The following is a 22,158-nucleotide window of genomic DNA, read 5'->3' as shown; positions in this document are numbered from 1 at the left end:
ACAGCTGAACTTCGCGAACGCAGTGCTCTCTCTCTTGCTCCAGCTGGTTGACGAGTGCGCATGCTCCTTCTCCCGCTCACCTTGGTTGACGCGTGAGCGTGCTCTTTCTTCTCGCTCTGGCGGGTTGACGCGTGGGCATGCTTTTCCGGGAGAATTGTCCAATAAGGGACTAAGAAAAGTTGTTACGAAAAGGATTTTCATGTTTGAAAAACTTAGAATGCTGGGGGAATGTATCGAGCACAGAAATACTCTGTCATGCGTCCAACTCGTCATACGTCCAACTCGTTTTTTGACAAGTTGACCATGTCAAGCATGCGTAGATAGCACGTTTAACGTTGTAAAGAAGTCAGAATGCATGAAACACTGTTGCACATCCCCTTTAAAGCTTTATCGTGTCTTAAAGGACTCATTAAATGAGCACTTTCAACCAGTTGATATGATTTATTAGGGTCTTCATGAAATGTCTGGAACATATTTTGCTTAAAAACACTCAATGGCTGTGTAAACAAAACCCTTCTTGCCTCGTCAAAAACAGCTATGCTCACAGCAACCCGTTATGGTGCATGTCTCTTTAAATGATAATGAGTTACAGCGCACCACACCCCCCTTCCGTCCGGCATGTCAAAACAACACACGTGTAGTACTGCCATGGCAATGGTTTAGCTAAATTATGTTTCCTGAAGTCCTCTGCGGTTAGTTTTGTTTTAAACGTCTCAAATCATTCGTCCGGAGACTAAAAAATCCGTCACAGCAAACAGCGCTGACGCTGTGCGGCTTGCCTAAAATCCACGGAATGCACACCTGCAGATCTCAGCGGAATTACATGGATTTTAGCGCTTGTCGTTGACAAGTTATAACGTTACACACACAACGTGAGAACATAACTAGTATGCTGTGACAGATTTTTCAGCCTAAGGACGAATGATTTGAGACGTTTAAAACGAAACCAACCGCAGTGTTCGCCCCTGTTCATTAGCAAAACAAACAGCTTGCTGCAGCTGAAGATATTAACGCACATAATGTATTAGATTTTAGATTTTTTTTTTAGATTTAGATTCAATTTATTGTCATTGCACATGTACAAGGCAACGAAATGTGACCTCTGCATTTAACCCATCCAGAGAGTAGTGAACACACACGTACCCCCGGAGCAGTGGGCAGCTATCACTGCAGCGCCCGGGGAGCAAGTAGGGGTAAGGTGCCTTGCTCAAGGGCACCTCGGTTGTTACCCGCCGGCCCTGGGAATCGAACCGGCAACCTTCTGGTCACGAGTCCGACTCTCTAACCATTAGGCCACAACTGCCCCAAACATTTATTAACATACATACAGATAAACGCCAAGTGCGCCAAGTGCCCATAACATATAAATATAGAGTAAGATTAACACTGGCTTTGAATGTTCTGTTTAGCCCGTAACTGACTTAGCTCCCTTCGCTATCGTGTGCTAATGTTATCCTCCTACATATACGGTACATTTACGTCAATTCAGACTGTTGATAAATATTACTCCCTCTTGAGGAACAACTTGGAAGCTAATCCTGCTTGTACTGTCCCAGGTTGATTAAGCACTCCGGCTTGAAGTGATTCGCGCAAACAAGCAGGTTTTTACTTATGGTTTCTGAGGGATTTCCACTAAAAATAACATAAATCCACTCTTGTCTCTTTCGAGGTTAGGACTCTGTGCAGCGACTACATTGCATGTTGTCCACGAACTTTAGCCATGGCGTCACGTACACCACTGTCGCTTGTGAAAACAACAATTTCGGCAGCGCCGTGGGTGGAATTGTGTAGATTAAGGGGCGGTAATATTATAATAAGAGCCTGTGTCTACATCACATCAGGAGCGAAATCTGAACGGCTCGATTTCTCACATGCTTGCAGAGAAAGGCTTAACAAAACAAAGTTACTTATCCGATTATAGCACTTAAACAAACACTTTAATTAGACTTAGAATTAGAACACAATTAGACTTTAATCCAATGGGTCCTTTAAAAACCAAGGTTGCTAACAAGTTGCTAAAAGCGACTACAGCCTTTGGGCGGGGACGTAAAATATCATGATGCATAACAATCTCACAAATACTGCAACATGGACACAAAACTCTTAAAAAAAGGTGGTGGGAGATTCATTCACAGAGTAATTACTTACCAGGGAACACGTTTGTTTTAAAGTTTGAAAAAGTTGTTGGAGCCTTGGTGGTGGTGACGTTGATGTCGAGCGACCATGGTGTAGTCTGTTTATAGACTCGTGTTAGCTTTTTACTTCTGGTGATTGGATTTATCTGGCGATATTGTGTTGGTTTGTAAAGATTATCTTGACAGACAAAATGTGCAAACATCAGAACTTTGGTAATCACAGAGCTTAGTTTTTTGCAATCCCCCAAAAGTCTATAGGAAAAATGTATGGGCTTTCAGTCGAAGGAACCAGTGCGGCACTAACTTCCGGGTTGGCCTACAAAAATAGGTCATGCCTGCAACAGTTTATTTACATTAGGTCAGTTATTTAAAATAATCAGTGCTTGTTTTCTGTAGTCAACAAAAGCACACATAGCAATGTTTTGTTATTGTTTACGTGTTACCTCCGACATAGAAATATCACTCAAGAGGCAGAGGTTTGTTCAATAGGAACATAATACTCTTTATTTTCCAATAAGGTCAGGGAAGGGAATGGGAAAAACTGTAACTCAGGTATCTTCCCTCTCGGGGTATTCTTGTGACATCAATTCAGGTCTGGAAGGAATGCAGAGGAGGTGAGTTAGTGCAGGAGTTCAGCCTATTCCCATTTGTGTGCTGTGGTCAGGTCGGTGTCCTGCTTAGCCTGAGTGTCAAACGTCTCCTCTCAGCTCTCCCTTCTGAAGCTTCTTTGTTCTCTTTTAAGCTCTGGCTGATTGCCTGACAGTCCACACCTGAGATTCCTCATCAGAGGGGAGAATGATTCCACCTGGCTTTCCAGGAGCTGTCCCTGGTCCTGAACAGCCTTCCTTGTGGCCTTTTCTGGTGGTGTTCTCCATGGTGCGGAAGGTGTTTCTGTGAGAGACAACGTTGGCTCACCACATACCCCCCTTTTCAGCTCCAGGCATCTGCTTGGAGCGCTTGTCTTGAAGCCGTCATGCCTCCTGGACATGGCATCAGCATTGGCATGAGAATTTCCAGCCCGGTGTTCTACTGTAAATTGAAAGTCTTGCAAATGAAGAAACCAGCGGGTGATTCTTGCATTTTTCCCTTTGTTTTGGGCCATCCATTTTAGCGGAGCGTGATCAGTTACCAAGATGAATTTTCTCCCCAGGAGGTAATATCTCAACTTCTCCACGGCTCATTTGACTGCCAGACCCTCTTTTTCTATGGTAGCATAGTTCTTTTCTCTGGGTAGCACAGTTCTTTTCTCTGGGTAGCACGGCTCCACTGTAACTGGGTTAGCACGGCTCCAATCCCCACTTCTGAGGCATCTGTTGAAGAACAAATGTTTTATTGAAGTCCGGGGCTTGCAGGATGGGTTCGCAACAGAGGGCTTGCTTTAGATCGATGAAGGCCTGCTCTGCTTTTTCGGCCCATTTTAGCTGGTTTGGGCGATCCTTGCGAGTTAACTCCGTTAGGGGAGTCGCTTTTGTGGCAAAACTGGGTATAAATGTTCGGTAGTCCCAACTAGCCCCAGGAAAGTCCTCACCTGCTTTTTGGCCGGGGCCAAGTGAGTATGGAGCCGATTTTCCTAGCCTGGGGTTTCACATTTCCTCTTCCAACTGTGTATCCTAAATAGTTGGCTTCTTCTTGGGCGAGTGAACATTTGCTGGAGTTTGCTGTGAGAGCCGCTGATCTTAGGGCTTGAAAGATAGCCTCTGTATGGTGAAGGTGTTCCTCCCATCTCTGACTGTGGACGACAATGTCATCTAGGTAGGCAGCAACGTATTTCTGGTGGGGACGGAGGACTCTATCCATGAGTCTTTGAAATGTGGCTGGAGCCCCGTGGACTAGAGCTGTAATCGGGCCTTAAAAGTTAGGCCCGACAGTTCCCGAGCCCGACAGAATTCGGCCCGAGCCCGACAAGTACATTTTGATTGACAGCTTTTTAAAAGCCGAACCCGTTTACAGCCCGACATTAGGCTATTCAAATGTGCGCACGCGCACAGCTTTTTGTCAAGAATGAGTCATTTATACATGTTTTAACATAATTTATTAATGACTAACGTAGGCTATAGGCCACTTGGATGTTGGAACAAAGAAATAAATAAGTCCTCTGTAACATCGTAACATCTCACATATCCCACTGGCTCATTATTCTCATTATGCACATGGGCANCCCATCTGTCGGCTCAACACAACGTCGAGAGACCGACAGAAAGGGAATGTCTTGGTTACGGATGTAACCTCAGTTCCCTGATGGAGGGAACGAGACATTGTGTCCTTCTGGCCACAACACATGCAGCAGTCGTGAGAGGTCTCAGGCTCCTCAGAACAAAGGTGAATGAATGAGGCATGCCGTCTCCCTTTTATACCTGGATATCCGGGGGCGGAGTCCGGCATGCAAATTTCATTCGCCAATTTCATTGGCCTTTTCTAAGTAGTCGGAAGCGATTGGTTCTCAAGGACGAACCCCATCTGTCGGCTGGACACAACATCTCGTTCTCTCCATCAGGGACCTGAGGTTACATCCGTAACTAAGACGTTCTTCAGGATTTATTCATGTTCATGTTAGGTTGTTAACAGTTACAACATTTGATTTTAATTACAGCTAAATACTGCAAATGAATATGAACTAATATTAATAAAGTATTGTTTATTGTTAGTTTATGTTAGCTAACGCATTGCAATAAGGTTGTATTTCTTTACAATTAGTTAAAGTGTTACCAAAAAGTTCTAAACGAAAATTGTTTAAACTTGCGGCAGGAACTGCCCATTTTTGTATCCAAATGCAAAACATTTCAGGTCCGCAGTGGAGAGCAACATCAGCAATTACGCCTTTGGCATTATTGTTCCTCACATAAAGCTGTTATATGGCTTCAAAACAAACCATTTATTTAAAAAAAATGCATTTTAAACGTGAAGTAATTCACCACGCTTTGTAAAATAATGAAGCTCAGAAAAGGAAAGTAATAGGCCTTTTCTCGTAATTGTTAAATGCATGGGTGACAGGGCCAGGGAGAAATGACTTGAAAAGATACACGGGATTGCAGCGTAGTGTCATTATGGTGGGGATCTGTCAGCCAGTATAGATGTCTTTAATGGACACTGGCTGGGAGGCCTGTTTTCTGCTGTGAGTCAGCTCAGCTAGACTTGAAGATACGCTGTTTGATGGGCTATAATCCTACACCCTGACTAAGTGACAGGATATTTTGTCCCAAGGCAAAATCAACCGCCGACAAGACACATGCGCCAAAGCTCAGCGTTGTGCCCTCTCCCGTTTTTTGGCTCTGGAGAAAGGCAGAAGGAAGAGTTTTTCTTTTTGAAGAAAGACATGCAGATGAAGCTTGAGGAAAAGTCTCTGTCTGAGTTCAAACTAAAGGAGAACTAAAGTACTGGTCTATATTTATGGGTCATGTTTTTATTTTTGAAGTTCTGTTAGGAAAGATTTGGCCAAATATTTATTGCAGTTTGTGCTAATAATACTATTATAACAAGGTCACCTGAGAGGGAAAAAAAATGTTATTTTGCCCTCCTTTTTTTTGACGCACTTAGTAGGTTCAGACAGTTGCGAAAATGTAAAGAAAAAAACTTGAGGAAAAGAAAAAGCTCTTTTGTTCTGCATGGAACCCTCATGGGGTTGTTGTGTTCCCGTGAATGTTGCACTGTTTGTATACTAATATAAACAACAACAGCAATAATTATACTTTTTATATAGAGATTCCCAGCCTTCAAGACATTTGATAGAACATGAATATTAAAATAACAATAATCCAAACTGCTTGCTACAAAGCCTTTGACAGTCAGTCAAGAGATGAGTAAGATGGTTATTAAATAAGAGAGAGATGATTTTTGGATCTAGATGTGACCGCTTCTACCAACCAAACCTTAAAGCTTAATGCATCCACGCCAATAAGTGTTGGTAGAAAGTCTGGACGAAAAAAAAACAACATAAACAAAACCTTAAAGGTCAAATGTGAGATATTTAACGGCATCTAGTGGTGAAGCTGCGAATTGCAACCAACGGCTCACTCCACCCCTATTGTATAGTATTACGGAGGCTGACAGAGGACTACGATGTGGTCACATTTTCACGTCTTTCCTGAAGGAGATCATGTATTTACTAAACACACTCTGTAGAGCAGTTTGTCCGTTAAGGGCCACTGTAGAAACAACATGGACAATGCCATGCAAGGGGACCCGTGGTGTTTGTAGATAGAAATTGCTCATTCTAATATAATAAAAACATCACGCTTCGTTATGTAAAGTCTTTATACACCTGTGAACACATAGTTAGTATATTATATTGCATTTCTATCAATAATTCCTCCAAAAATTACACATTGGACCTTTAAGTTTTAACCTTAAACTCCAGAAGTCTCAAGGATATAGTGCTCTATCTCTCTCTCTCTCTCTAGGGTTCTGTTGTCCTTCAGGACCAGGTTTGTTGCAGCAGGGGGCAGAATCCTTAGCTGTCTGTGGTCCTCTACAACAGAAGGCTGCATGTCTGGCCTTGTGCTACTTTGCATGGTCTCCTTATCCAACTGTCTCAAGGTGATTCAAAGAGAAACAGCAAGGACTTAGGAGAAAGCTCAGGTGTGACAAAGTCTGAGCATAACTAATTACCGTGAACCAGTCAGATGTCTTTTTTAAGTGTGGAGATGGGGGTGTGATTTTTTTTCTTCTAACCTTTGATCACGGTCTCAGTGTGGCGTCATGTTGATTTCCTTCGTAGTCAGTGCATACATGTGAGATCCGGCTTGGGGAAAGTCTCATGGGCGTCTGGGTGAGTCACAGCGGCAGAACCCATTGTTGTCACACATAGCAAGGAAGCCTGTGACATCACTGATTGGACACGGAGCCATCGTTTCAGAGCCCAACAGCCTTCTCACCTAATGTGCGTCCACGGGCCGTGAAATATCAGAGGAAGATTTCAAATGCGAGCTGCAGTTAGTCATAAACGCAAAATGGATTCTTTCAAGATTGTTGTTATATAAGATGTGACTACTCGTGATTCTATTAAAATCATTTTTCTCCACAGTCAGAGCAGTTACTTTCAAATAAAAAAATGAATGAAAAGCCATTACCTTAAGGAGAATCCTTGAAACCAAAAAAACATTAACATTTAATGCCTGCCTTAAATACATCAGTAAGATTTAATATATCCGTCTAATTTTCGACTTTTAAACTGACCCTGGACGTTTAAGACCGGTTGAAACAAATGACTCATCCATGCATAAATATTTGATCAAGCAGAAAGATTGCTTTAATGTCAACAAACCGCTTAAAAACACTGCCACTCTGACATCATGACATGCTGCTAGAAAAAATTAAACCACAATTAAGCCAGAAGGGATGATGTGTAAGAATCAACACTTTAAGCATTTCAGGAGTTTAAAATAAACAAACAAGCAAACAGAGATGATGTCATCGTCGAGGTCGCTGATCCTGGCCCGAAGCTAGTCGTCGTAATAAAATGAGTCAAAACACAAAAACAAGCTTGAGGAAGATGGTTGATGGCAGTGGAAAATCGCTGACTTCTAAACTCTACCAATTTAGCCAGAAATGCTTGTTTTCATGGGTATTGAGCAATTTGTTGCTGTCTGTTAGGGTTATGTAAAATTATTGTGGGGTTAAACAGCATGGCCACTGGCCGTCACATAAGAGCTATGAGCGGAAGAACAATGGTCTTAAAGTATTTGACTTTGAAGGTTTTAGTTGCAAAATGTGTTAAAATGTTAAGGATAATAGAAATAAGTCATTGAGGGTCATAAACAGTTCTCATCATACTAGAAATATTCTGACAACAATAGCTGTAGAACAATATTGAATAGTTATGAATAATGCTACTGCAAATTCATTTAAAGATTCTACGTAACTTATCTCTATATCACTTATCTTTCTGTGGATTGAAGTCAGATTCCATTAAATGTTAAACTATTCCAGTGGAATCATACCAGACAGCTCAACCGATAAATCATTATTATAAGCTTACCCTTGCAAATCAGGATAATCTAAGACAGTTTTGAACGCAACTTTTTATGTTCTTGCTCAATTTATTGAACATAAAATAAAAATAACATTGCATTTATGTTTATTTCATCATGCCCATTATCAAAATGTGTTGGGTGAGTGTGGCACTAAAGCACATTGCCAACAAAACACAGACATATGACTCAGATTCGCTTACCGTGTGCGGTTTATGTCCGGCATCCTCCATCTATCAGATCAACGATCTTCAAATCCAGCATTATATCCACTGTTTATATAACATTCCTCACCGAAATGCAGTGAACAAACAAACACAGCTGAACTTCGCGAACGCAGTGCTCTCTCTCTTGCTCCAGCTGGTTGACGAGTGCGCATGCTCCTTCTCCCGCTCACCTTGGTTGACGCGTGAGCGTGCTCTTTCTTCTCGCTCTGGCGGGTTGACGCGTGGGCATGCTTTTCCGGGAGAATTGTCCAATAAGGGACTAAGAAAAGTTGTTACGAAAAGGATTTTCATGTTTGAAAAACTTAGAATGCTGGGGGAATGTATCGAGCACAGAAATACTCTGTCATTCGTCCAACTCGTCATACGTCCAACTCGTTTTTTGACAAGTAGACCATGTCAAGCATGCGTAGATAGCACGTTTAACGTTGTAAAGAAGTCAGAATGCATTTTGAGATTTACGGCGGACGGTGATCGCTTTCGCATCTGTTCCTCATACAAATCGATCGTTTCGCGTTGGTACCCTTGAAATATCTGTATTTTTGAACGACATTGTGACTGCTTGTATTATGTGTTTTATATTACGATAAATAAACTGTTTTAAAGATTCAATAAACATTACTTGCTCAAACTGTCTGAATAGTGTCATGTAAATGCAATTATCCTGGCCATTAAACTTAAATTAAACCCCGAAACATCATCATTGCAAATTATATCTAATATACATTTTCATAATGACGGTGAAATTCGCGTGCCCTTCACGTCGAAAAACGACGTCAAAGGAGTACCCTGCGCGTTCAAAAGTGACGCCGAAGGGCGCTGACCGATTCGGGAGTGAGAATGTGTTGCAACCCTCAGCATCCATTTTTGCATCTTTGTCGCGCTAATCGGAACGCATCACATGACCGCTCAGTTACCGCGCAAGCCCGAGCCCGGCCCGAGCCCGGCCCGAGCCCGTGTAAAATGATAGAAATTAAGCCCAAACCCGACCGAACCCGTCGGGTCCGTCGGGTTCGGGCAAAGATCTTCAGCTCTACCGTGGACTCCAAAAGGAAGTACCCGATATTGGAAGGTCCCCTCTGGGGTGCAAAAGGCGGTTTTGGGTTTGGCTTGAGGGGTTAGCTGCACCTGCCAGTACCCTTTAGTGAGATCAAGGGTGGTGATGAATTGTGCTGGGCCCATCCGTTCAATCAACTCATCTATCCTTGGCATAGGGTAGGTGTCGAACTGTGAAACTTCATTTAATTTTCTGTAATCGTTGCAGAATCTCTTACTCCCATCTGGTTTGGGTACTAAGACGATGGGGCTCGACCAGGCACTTTGGGACTCCTCTATAATGCCTAGTTCCAGCATTTTCTTTACCTCGTTTCGGATGGCTTTCCTCTTGGCTTCTGAAATCCTGTAAGGTCGAAGCCGAACAATCTTTCCGGGTTCTGTCACTATGTCATGGGTTATGAGAGGGGGTTTTCCCAGGGAGGTCAGAGAAGACATCGCGGTTGCGCCACAAAAGTTCTCATAACTCCTGCTTTTGTGCAGGTGAGAGTTGGGTACCCATCTTCACCTCTGGATTTGGTTGGGGAAGGACGTTGGCTGTGAAGACATCGCTAGGAGGGAGAAGAGGTTCCTGCCATGGCTTCAACAGGTTTATGTGGTAGATCTACTGAGCCTTGCTGCGGCCTGGTTGGCATACTCTCTAGTTGACGGGGCCTGTACGTTCTACCATTTCATAGGGTCCCATCCAGCGAGCCAGGAATTTGCATTCATTGGTTGGGATCAAAACTAACACTTTTTCCCAAGGGTGGAATTCTCGAACTGTTGCCCCTCAGTTATATAACTTGGCTTGATGTCTTTGGGACTGTTGCATGTGTTCCCTCACAATCGGCCATATCTTTGCCATTCGATCATGCATTTGACACATCGACAATGATTGAGCGATGTTGTGACGTCTGCTGCTCCCAGCTTTTTTTGGCCAGATCCAGCATTACATCGAGGTCTTCGTCCATAGAGGAGCTCAAAGGGTGAGAACCCGTTGGAACTCTGCGGTACCTCCCGAATAGAAAAAAGTACATAAGGTAATAGCTGATCCCAGTTTTTTCCTTCAACATCAATGATTTTCCGCAACATTTGCTTGAAAGTTTTGTTAAACCTCTCCACTAGTCCATCTGTCTGGGGGTGGAATATGGAGGTTCTGAGCTGCTTCACCTTCAATTGTCAGCAGGTCTCTCTCATCACTGTAAACATGAAGCATGATCCTTGGTCCGTAAGGATCTCGTCGGCTATCCCCATCCAGCTGAATAGATGGACCAGTTCTTTGATCACCGCTTTTGAGTTCGCCGACCGGAGAGGTATCACTTCTGGGAATCGGGTGGCGTAGTCGAGGATGGCCAGTATGTATCGGTGTCCCCAATTAGATTTAGGCAAGGGTCCCACGATGTCCAGCGCAATCCTGCTGAAAGGAATCCCAATTATTGGCAGTGGAATGAGGAGATTTCGATATGCTCCCTTGGGACTGTGGAGCTGGCACTCAGAACAGTGACGATAATAGTTCTCGGCTGCCTTCTTGACCCCGGGCCAGTAGAATCGGTTGAGGATCGTAGGTTTTCTCCGCCCCCAAGTGACCTCCCATCAGGTGGGTGTGGGCTAAATATAGGACCTTGGAGGTATACGCCTTGGGGACCAGCAACTGTTCTACAATTTCACCCCTTCGTTGGTCCACTCTATACAACATTTTTGTTGTTGTTGTTTCTCCCGTTTGTGTGCTGTGGTCAGGTCGGTGTCCTGCTTAACCTGAGTGTCAAACGTCTCCTCATAGCTCTCCCTTCTGAAGCTTCTTTGTTCTCTTTTAAGGTCTGGCTGATTGCCTGACAGTCCACACCTGAGATTCCTCATCAGAGGGGAGAATGATTCCACCTGGCTTTCCAGGAGCTGTCCCTGGTCCTGAATAGCCTTCCTTGTGGCTTTTTCTGATGGTGTTCTCCATGGTGCTGAAGGTGTTTCTGTGAAAGACAACGTTGGCTCACCACACTATATCTACTAACATAAGGATTGGCTTTTCATGCAATGACATTAAAACATGCAACACGCAATGACATTTTTATAGGACAGCCTCTAATACTTTATTGTTCACATTTACAATCATTAATACTTTATACGTTGTCTCTCTAAGGCTCATCTCTGACCAGTGACATCTGAAATCCATGGCCTGTGACATCTAATCCACGTTGTCTCTATTTAAAAGCAAGCAATGCCAGAATCTAACAGGGGAATGATAAATAAATGTCTTCACCGAAAAGGGCGGAAGTCTCTGGAACCCCTCGGTTTCAATAATAACTTTACATGCAATGACATTGCATGTACATTTACATTTAGTCATTTAGCAGACTCTTTTATCCAAAGGGACTAACAAATGAGATAAACAATAAAAGCAATTAGTATAACACAAGGACAACATAGCATGTGCAATAGTGCAATAAAACTGGTCTCAGTTAGCCTACCACAGTATACGAAGCTAAGTTTTTTTTTGTAAGGACAAAAAAAGAAATGGAAAAGAAAAGAAATAGAAGTCTGTATTAATGGGTCAGGTGTTAATGGAGAAGATGTGTTTTTAGACGATTCTTAAAGATGGCTACAGAATCTGCTGATCTTGTAGCAGCAGGCAGATCATTCCACAATCGTGGAACAGATCCAGAGATGGCACGTGAGAGTGATTTTTTTTTTGAGAGTGATGTTGCATTCTCTCAGCATTTCTCTTGTCTTGCTCCTGAAAACCAAACGTTTAGAATACTTATTATATTTTGACGACTGTCCAGCAGCGATGGGCAACACAGAAACATGGGCGTAACTGTGCTTCTCTTTTGCAGAGTTAATATGTGATTAAAGAACAAAGGGCCGGTCTTGCCTAATGCTAATGATGATGCTAATGGGGTGATGAGAAGACGTTGCTAATAGCTGTAATGCAGACCGGCGACGCACCTGAGGGAGTCTTTTACATCTGACAGATGCCAGTACAGAACGCCGGTGCTTCGCCTCTCAGCAACCTTAAATAACACACAGCCTCCGAATGAGAGCTCGCGCAGGGGGGCCATCAAACCGCTAAGAAGAGGTCATATGCATAAAAGACCCAAACTACAGTAGATGACAGTACCGTGATAAGATAATGGCCAGATACATGGTGATAATGGATATTGTGTGGTGGGGTGACATAAGTGACTTAATGATTTAAGCAGAATACAGTGTGTAGGTGTTAGTCTAGGTGTAATGTGGAGACAAAGCTGTAACAAAAGCAAATAAAAAGGCCATGAGGTCAGAAGATTTTAGATGCATCTTGGAGGAAGAACATTTTACAAAAATTTGTTTAAAATGCTATTGCGTCTATGTGTAAATGAACTGTTGATGTCCAAAATCTAGTGATGTACCTACATAGGCCGCATTTTAAAGGGGTCATATGACACTGCTAAAATGAATATTATCGTTTGTTTTAGATGTAATGCAATGTGTATACACTATTAAAGGTTAAAAAACGCTGTATTTTCCACATACCGTGCATGTTTGTATCTCCTCTTTGCCCCGCCTCTCTGATTTTTTACAAAGCTCATCGATCTGAAAAGGGAGGTGTGCTATGATTGGCCAGTTAACCAGTGCGTAGTGATTGGTCAAATACTGCAAGCGTGTGACGGAAATGTAACGAATGCAGCACTAAGGTCTAGCAGCACCAATAACGAGATACAACCTCGTCAGACGCCAATAGCAGATCATTTGTAACTCTGATCAAAGCAGTCTCTGTACTGTGACATGCTCTAAATCCAGACTGGAATTCTTCATTGATGTCATTCCTTTGGAGGAAGGAGCATAATTGAGTTGAAACTACTTTTTCCAGAACTTTAGATATGAAAGGTAGATTCGATATAGGCCTGTAGTTCCCTAGTTCTCTAGGGTCGAGTTGGGTTTTTTGACAAGGGGCCTTATAACAGCCACTTATATGCTTTAGGCACATGTCCTAATTCAGAGATGAGTTAATAATACAAGAAGAGGATCTATAATTTCTGGGAGCATCTCTTTCAGTAGATTTGTGGTATAGGGTCTAGATGCATGTTGTTGATTTAGATGATCTAATAATTTTAGACAGCTCATCTTGATCTACGTATAAAATAATTGCATTTCTCCTTAAGGGCGCTGTAGTTAGTTTGTTCAGCGGGTTTCACTTCTGATTGCATTGTTATAATTTTTTTTCTAATATCTTGGATTTTATATGTGAAGTAGTTCATAAATTCATCACTGCTATGCTGATATACAGGATCAGAAGTCACTGACGATTTATTTTTTGTTAATTTAGCCACGTGTTAAATAAAAACCTAGGGTTGTGCTGGTTTTCTTCTATTAGTGATGAAAAGTAGGCGGATCTAGAAGTTTTTAGGGCTTTCCTGTATTTTCGAATACTATCCTTCCATGCTGTACGAAATACCTCTAATTTAGTTTTCTTAAAGTTGCGCTCCATTTTTCGGGCCGCTTTCTTTAGAGCCTGAGTGTGTTCATTATACCACGGTGTGGGGCTGCCATTTTTAATCTTCTTTAAACGTAGTGGAGCAACTTTGTCTAGCGTTACCGAGAAGGTGGAATTAAAATTTTCAGTGGTAATGTCAAGATCTTCAACGTTATTTCTCATGATTTGAGACAATTCGGGCAGATTATCGAGAAACGCATCTTTGGTAGTTGAAGTTATTGTTCTACCATATTTGTAACAATGAGTTTTATTTGCAGCCGTAGGCCAGTGAAGCAAACATAATACCAGATAATGATCCGAAATGTCTTCACTCTGCTGAAGGATTTTAACGTCGTCCACATTTATACCGTAAGACAGTATTAAATCTAAAGTATGATTACGAAGGTGAGTGGGTCCTGACACATGTTGACTAATGCCCATGGAGTTAAGAGTGTCTTTGAAAGCCATTCCTAAGGCATCTGTAACGTTATCTACGTGGATGTTAAAGTCACCAACGACAAGGAGTCTATCTGCGGCCAGTACTAGTTCTGATAAGAACCCACCAAATTCTTTAATAAAATCTGTGTGGTGCCCTGGAGGCCTATATACAATAGCTAGAATCAATTTAAAAAGTGTTTTATCTTTAGTATTAGGTGTTGAAACATGAAGAACCATGACTTCAAAAGAATTATATTTAGAGTTCGACTTCTGGGAAATGCTAAGAGAGTTATTGTAAAGTGCTGCGACACCTCCCCCTCTGCCTTTTAGACGAGGCTCGTGTTTATAATAATAATCTTGGGGGACAGATTCATTTAAAGCAATATAATCATCTGGTTTTAGCCATGTTTCTGTCAAACAGAGCATGTCTATTTTATGATCTGTTATCATATCGTTAACAAAAAGTGCTTTATTAGAGAGAGATCTAATATTTAGCAATCCGAGTCGTAACAGTTGATTATCTGTATTTTGTTCATGTTTAGTTTGTTTAACGTTTATTAAATTACTTTCAAGAGGTTTACGCATTATTTTATGTTTGCTAATCCGGGGGACAGACACAGTCTCTATTTTGTGATGTTTGGAGAACGGATTACTACATGTTGTACATTTTGTGTATTCTGCGATGTGAGAGGCAAGCAGACAGTTGGTTAAGCCATACTGTCTGCTCCCTGACCTGGGCCCCAGCGAGTCAAGTTTTAGCATTAGCATTAAGACTTTTTGCCATATTTCTAGACAGGATGGAAGTCCCAGCCCAGGAGGGATGGAGACCATCTCGTTTCAACAGGTCAGGTCTGCCCTCAAAACTCTTCCAGTTATTTATAAAAACTATATCATTCTGCAGGCACCACTCAGACAACCAGCCATTTAGTGATGATAATCTGCTATAAATCTCATCACCACGATAAGCAGTGAGGGGGCCAGAGAATATTACAGTGTCTGACATCATGCTTGCGAGCTCACACACCTCTTTAATGTTATCTTTTGTGATCTCCGATTGACGGAGTCGAACATCATTTGTGCCGACGTGAATGACAATCTTACTGAATTTACGATTAGCCTTAGCCAGCACATTTAAATTTGACTTGATGTCAGGCGCTCTGGCTCCCGGTAAACATTTGACTATGGTGCTGGTGCCTCTATGTTAACGTTCCGAACAATAGAATCACCGATAACTAGGGCACTTTCAGCAGGTTTCTCAGTCGGTGCGTCACTGAGCGGGGCAAACCTGTTCGAGACTGTAATCGGAACGTCGAGTGATGTTTTGTCCTGCGACTACGCCGTCTCACAGTCACGAAGTTTCCCAGCTGCGGGGGATTTTCAACCGGAACCGAGCTGTGTGCGCTAATGTTGCTCGCATCCAAAGTGTTTTCTATCGTCGTTAAACTCTTACTATCCTCAGATAAAGATTGGATGCGAGACTCTAATTCTAAGATCTTCTCTGTCAGCCTAACTATTTCCCTGCATTTATCGCATATAAAGCCCTCGCAGCTGACAGAGAAGGCTAAGCTAAACATATGACATGAGGTGCAAGTAACAATAATAGGAATAGAAGCCATAACTCACCGGATTTGAAGTGCAATTCCAACTTACCAAGGTTGCTCGATGGATCGTAGTATACTCGCTTAAAAAGAGAAACAGTTAGCACACAAGACAAACCAGAGGCAAGATGATATTCCACAGTGTGAACAGAAAGCAAGCTAACACGCTATTGCTATGCTAACGGCGTTAAGTTAACTATCACTTTTGGTTTAGACTCTTCCAAGTAAATAACAGGAACAGGGTTATTGAGATATCAGGATAAGTTAGCAACGACAATAATAATTAACGATAATAAAATACACTAATATTAGAGCGAAGTGGTAAGCGCACTGATACAAACAAGCTGCCGGCAGCGATGCAGGAAACAGGAAGCAGGAAACAGGAAGCAGGACTTACAAAACAATTCTGAAACCTCCTCTAGGCCCAGAAATTACACACTTCACCTTTAGGTACTATTATTATAGAGACCAATCACAATGCCTGTTAAACGGAATCACAGAGGCAATGAAACGCAAAATTGTGATTGATGCTTGAATCCAGATAATTACCAGATCTCCACCAAGTAAATAACATCTAATACATTTTCAGACAACACAGCATCATTGACAGTTCAGTTTACAGGAGACAGGATTTAACACCAGGTATGTGTCTGTCACGTATATGAGAGAATTGATCATGAATGTCAACATTGAGTTCTTTTTTCTGTCTCATGTTTCAAAATGGTGTTAACGGCCTTGGGCATCCGAGTTTGCACTCACTGCTGCAGTTCTCAGTCTGATTTCCGTTTTAAGTTCAAATGTTGTGTTTTCATGCTTCATGTGTGCAAGGATCGATTTGTCATGCCACGCTTTGACAAGCACATCAATTGACTCATTGTCTCAAAAGACAAAATAATGTGTTGGTTGTCATAGTCAGTTCTCACAGGGAGAAAGTAAGAATGAATCGAGATTTGCTGCTGGCTTTAGGGTTATACATGCTCTAATACTTTAATGAGCATTAGTCGAATAAGCACATCTTTTTCTTATGGCAAGTCTCAGAAAGACCAGCATGAATAAGTTATGATCATACAGTTTATGAAATCGTTTGTAAAATTGCAGTAGAGAAACAATTGGACGTGTCTTTTAGAATGGATATTAAAGTGATTGTTTACTAAAAAATGAAAATTCTGTCATACTTTACCCACCCTCTTGTCAAACCTGTATGACTGGCATTGGTTTTGTGTCCATACAATAGAAGTAAATGGGTACTGTCACTGTTCGGTTACCAACATTCTTCAAAATATCTTCTTTTGTGTTTTGCGGTAGAAAGTCATACAGGTTTGAAATGAATAAATGATAAAAGAATTTTAATTTTTGGGTAAACTATCCTTTTAAGGTTCAGAGTTTGGCTGGTTAGTGTACTCCACTGCCCCTGCTGGTAGATTTCATAACTACACCGCCTATTGTAACTGCAAAAAAAAGTAATTTTATGAGTGCATGATTTGTTTTTGTAGGGATCTTAAAACTGTGAACTTGAACTTTCTCTCTAATTTGCCTGTTCTTGATGTATGTAGCCATATCAGCTTTGTCTTGCTTTCACGTGGCATTTATGGCTCAGCTGATAATACAACGGATTCTGCCCCGGCCAAGAAACTGCCATTGAGGTAAAGGGGGATGCTAAAGGAGAACTCTCTCCAGGTATTATGGGCCAGTCGATCGTATAGATTGAGGAACAAGAGAACATATCCCCATTTCTCTGAGCTATGTTTCGTGAGGTGCGCATGTGTGATAATAATTGACATGTTTGAGATGGAAAGCTTGTAACCTGCCATGGAGCAGCAAAGTAAAATTTCCCTTCCCTCTCTCAACTCCAAGGACGCTCGACACAATAGGCTCCGAAATAAACAATGCGGTAATGAAAAACGACAACAAAAAAAGACGGGCTGTGTTTACAGACCGGCTCGCCTTGACTGTGCAGTTTTCCCATCGGAGAGGTTACCCGGAATCTAATGCGTAAGAAGAGACCGAAGCCGGAATGCGATATCTCTGTTGAGCAGAATCAAAGTGTTGTAATTAACAAAAAGACGATTAAGTGTGTTTTGTGTAGAACTGTCAATAAGAGATTTCCATTGGTCTAGATTCCCAGTGCTTCCTTTGAAGATTATATTTGATATAAGGTATAGATGGGGGCTTTGTTCGTTCGAAAATAAAAATAAACTAGAGATTTCATGTTTCTTGGGTGTTAAGTCTTTGATTTTGTGATCGGCAGATGTTTTTTCCTTCATATCCTGATATAGATCCTCTATCGTAGCTGAGTATCATTCCCTGAGACCGTAAGCAGTTTGGAATAAGTAATGTTTTGTAACCTCTTATCAGTGTAATTGCATGAGTATATATAGATTAGTATCCTCTTAATCCGAATGAATTGCCTTGATGAAGCGGATATGACTATCTTCTCAAGTGTCTCTCGAGTGTCTTTTCTCCATGCTGAAAACTTGCCTTTCTGTCAGTGTCGAGATGTTCTTCTAATCAGGTTTAATTTGATCTCATTCTGTTCATGAATGATTGATCTCATTATTTGGCCAGATATCTGCATGTAATGTAATGAATGAATTAAAATTAGGTTACTGCTCCTTTAAATCCTAATCTTTCACATAATTGATTTTTTTTCAGAAATTGATCATGTCATTGCATTAAATGCAATTATATTACATTGTATCGCATTAAATGTTCAATACATCTTAGCAAAGCATTTTTTTACTGCAGGAATTTTGGTATTATGACCTCAAATGGATACTATCATGCAGTCATTTTATTATATCCGTTTCCCGCTTATAATGTCATTGTTTTATGAATTTTCAGAGAGCAGCGGCCGATGTCCCTCTGCCTGTCCCGTGACGACGAGCCATTGGCCGGGCTGGAAGCGTTGCCATTCAGACTGATGCAGCAGGACTGCACAGCTGTGAAGACTCTGCTGCTGCGTCTGCGCAGGACCCTGCATGAGGTAACGTTCCACTCTGACAGCTGATTCATGAAGCTTATTTTGGTTGTCGTCATGTGTACATTAGTAAGGCTGGATGAGTTTTCAAGCCCAACTAGTAGGCATATCAACTGCCTAGAGTTGTGGGCTGTGCTACTTGCACTGAGGAGGTTACAACCTCTCGTGCGGGGCAAGTACGTGCTGGTCCGGACGGACAGCACAGCTGCCGTGGCGTATATCAATCGTCAGGGTGGCGTTCGCTCACGGCAGCTAACACGACTCGCCCGACGCCTCCTTCTTTGGAGTCAGCAGGTGATCAGCTCCCTGCGAGCCACACACATCCCAGGCGTCCTGAACCAGACAGCCGACGCGCTCTCTCGTCAGTCGACGCCTCGTGGAGAGTGGCGACTCCATCCCCGCGCCAGCTCATTTGGGAGCAGTTCGGCCAGGCACAGGTGGACCTGTTGCCTCCCCGTACTCCACCCATTGTCCGCTAATGTTGGACAATGGGTGGAGTACTTTGGTACTCCCTGACCGAGGCACCCCTCGGCACGGATGCCCTTGCACACAGCTGGCCGCGGGACAAGCGGAAGTACGCCTTCCCCCCAGTGAGCCACATTGCACAGACCCTGTGCAAGGTCAGGGAAGAGGAGCATCAAGTGGTACTAGTTGCGCCCTACTGGCCCAACCGGACTTGGTTCTCAGAGCTGGTGCTTCTGATAACAACTCCCCCCTGGCCGATTCCCCTGACAAAAGACCTTCTGTCACAGGGGAAGGGCACGTAACGGCATCCCAGGCAGACCCCTGGAACTTCCATGTCTGGACGGGACGAGAAGATCCTGAGTGGCCCACCCCCTGCGATGGTTGGGACATCTCTCAGGCTAGGGCCTCGGCCACTAGGCGGCTATACGCCCATAAGTGACGCTCTTCTCGTCCTGGTGCTCTTCTTGTTGTCACATTCCTCACCAGGAACATCACATTCACAGGAGCCAGATTATTATTATTATTAAATATGAACACAATTAACATTGATTATTTAGAACGGTATACAGTATACAATTTTTCAAATCACTTATTCATTAATTTTTTCCAAATTTTAGAAAACATATTATTATTATTATTATTATTATTATTATTAGAATATAGAGTACATTTATCTGAAATGCCATAACACAATTTTAACTGTAAGAATTCATTTGTGACTAGGATCTAAAATAAATCACAACTGAATTCTAGTGGTTTCAGAGTAGCCATGGCACCCTTTGCCTAGAATTTGCAAAATTATACAGTATTGAAGGTATTTTCATCTATTATGGCCTTCTTATTGCTTGCTTTCTTTTTCATTATTTAATCTACACCTTAAGATACATTTTTTTTGTATTTTGAATCATCAAGATTGCAATAATTACTATAAAATATATTTTTATGTCAACGACAAGTGTTTCAGTTTTATGTTGTGTTGAATTGAATTGAATACTAAAGTGACCATAATCACTTTTAAAAAAACCTCCTTGGATTCATCCCACACTGATGAGAGTAGGAACGCTCATCCAGGTTTATTTTCTTCCGCTTGTGCAGTAGCTGGGTGAACGTTCTTCCCCTATAACAATCACTTTCTTCGGTGAAGGTCCAGAGAACAGCTCACAACAGAGGAACATGAATATTTAAGAGGAAGTTCTTTGGCCTCTTTACTGACTCCTCTCATTAACATGCAAATTAGCATCCATCAGCATTCGTAAACCACTGCGCAACAAGAATCGCAATGACCATCGTTCATGTGCGATTTTATTTGCTTAACTGGTCATTTAAAACCTCATTCCAGACTAATTTATGCCAATGTCTGTTCAAAATGATCGGCACTTAAACCAATTATTCAACATACTGTATAGTCAATGTGATATGCCGTCCTCCTCACATTTGGTTAGTAACACTGGAAAGCTCCAGGCTGGCTTTGTGATCCAATCATTTCAACAGCGTCTGACCTCTCAGACAAAGTTATTGTTTAAATGTTACCTTGGTTCGAGTATCTCTTGTACCTTTGAATATTATGTAGTGGCTGCTGGCATTCAGTACCTGGCCAGACATTCTGTGTGAGATTAAACAGGCTTTCTGTTGCAGTGAATCCTGTCTGGTTCATCTGCATTACTATTGCCATGTGCATACGCAACCATTTTAATAGTTACCTCATAATAACAGCAGTGCTTTTAGTTTTGGTGTTGCACAGGCTAAGCTCTTGGGCCACATCTGCATTTGGGAAACATTTATCTTTGTTTTGCCTTTTTACCTTCTTGATTACCTCAATATTTTGACACTTTATTACACTTTACTTGTCCGCTTCTTGTCTTTTAATTTAAAGTGTAGAAAGCAGCACATCCCACATCTTTAATAACCAAGGCTTAAAGTTTAATGTGCACTGTGAAAAGATTACTAACAATGACATCTTAATGGCTGTGATATTACACTTCATTTGGAAAATATAGACCTGTTCAAACCACTTGATTAGGCACTTTATTTTCTTGATACAACATTTGCTTTCTTCATTTTCCACCAGTGACGCAAATGTCAGTGGCCCTGAGGCCTAAACCCTGAAAAAGGTCTGATTTTTCTATGTCTCTGTCAGTGGGAAGCTTCTGGCATATTCTGGAGAAATGTTGCGGTGCCCTCATGATAATAATAGTAATCAAATCAAATCGTCAAAATGCGTCAAACAGTTTAAAATTAGTCATGTTTAGTGAGTCTTAACCACCCTTTCACACCAAAAACAAGTTTAAACCTACAGAGAATAATGTTCGATTTATTAAAAGCTTGCACACGTTTACATTTTAAACACATACTCCACCCAAAAGGTGCATCTCAAAAAATTAGAATATCATGAACAAGTTCTTTTTCTTTTGTCATTTAATTCCAAAAAGCAAACTTTTTTATGTTCTAGATTCATTACACAAAGTGAAATATTTCAAGAGTTTTTTTTTTTTTAATTCTGGTGGCTACGATAAAAAACAGCCAAAAAAATAAATAAATCCAGTTTCTCAATTTGAACAAATGCACACCAAGTTAGACCCAATAATTATACAGTGATTATTAAAAACATGTGCATTCACAATTCAAACTCCCCCAATGTTCAAACAAATCTTCACCCTTGGTTGACAGTATACCATAGCTATAATTACAAACCCCTATTTAATTCTACTTTTCTTCAGGTATCCAAAGCTTCTAACGGAATTATGTTAATGCACAGCTTTATTTTAAGAGGGCTCGGGCCCTAGTGACACAGGCCCCAATGTGACTGCATCCCCCTCGCTGTCAATCCCTCTCCACACTGCTTCCCACAACATCAACACCGATGACTAATGAATCAT

General features: G+C 41.7%; 1 protein-coding gene across 3 annotated transcripts in view; it reads left to right on the top strand.

The window, feature by feature from the left end:
- Nucleotides 1-22,158, top strand: part of ccser1 (coiled-coil serine-rich protein 1) — an 89,773-nt gene that overhangs the window by 24,587 nt on the left and 43,028 nt on the right. For all 3 annotated transcript variants that reach the window (XM_057356715.1, XM_057356716.1, XM_057356718.1), the window contains exon 6: nucleotides 18,682-18,823. In XM_057356715.1, coding sequence (XP_057212698.1) covers nucleotides 18,682-18,823 — 142 coding nt within the window. The remainder of the gene's footprint in view (nucleotides 1-18,681; nucleotides 18,824-22,158) is intronic.

The sequence above is a fragment of the Triplophysa rosa genome, linkage group LG17 (genome assembly GCF_024868665.1).
Source record: "Triplophysa rosa linkage group LG17, Trosa_1v2, whole genome shotgun sequence".
In the NCBI taxonomy this organism is placed as follows: Eukaryota; Metazoa; Chordata; class Actinopteri; order Cypriniformes; family Nemacheilidae; genus Triplophysa; species Triplophysa rosa.
The sequence above is the reverse complement of the archived record's forward strand: the minus strand, read 5'-3'. Positions and strand labels throughout refer to the sequence as shown.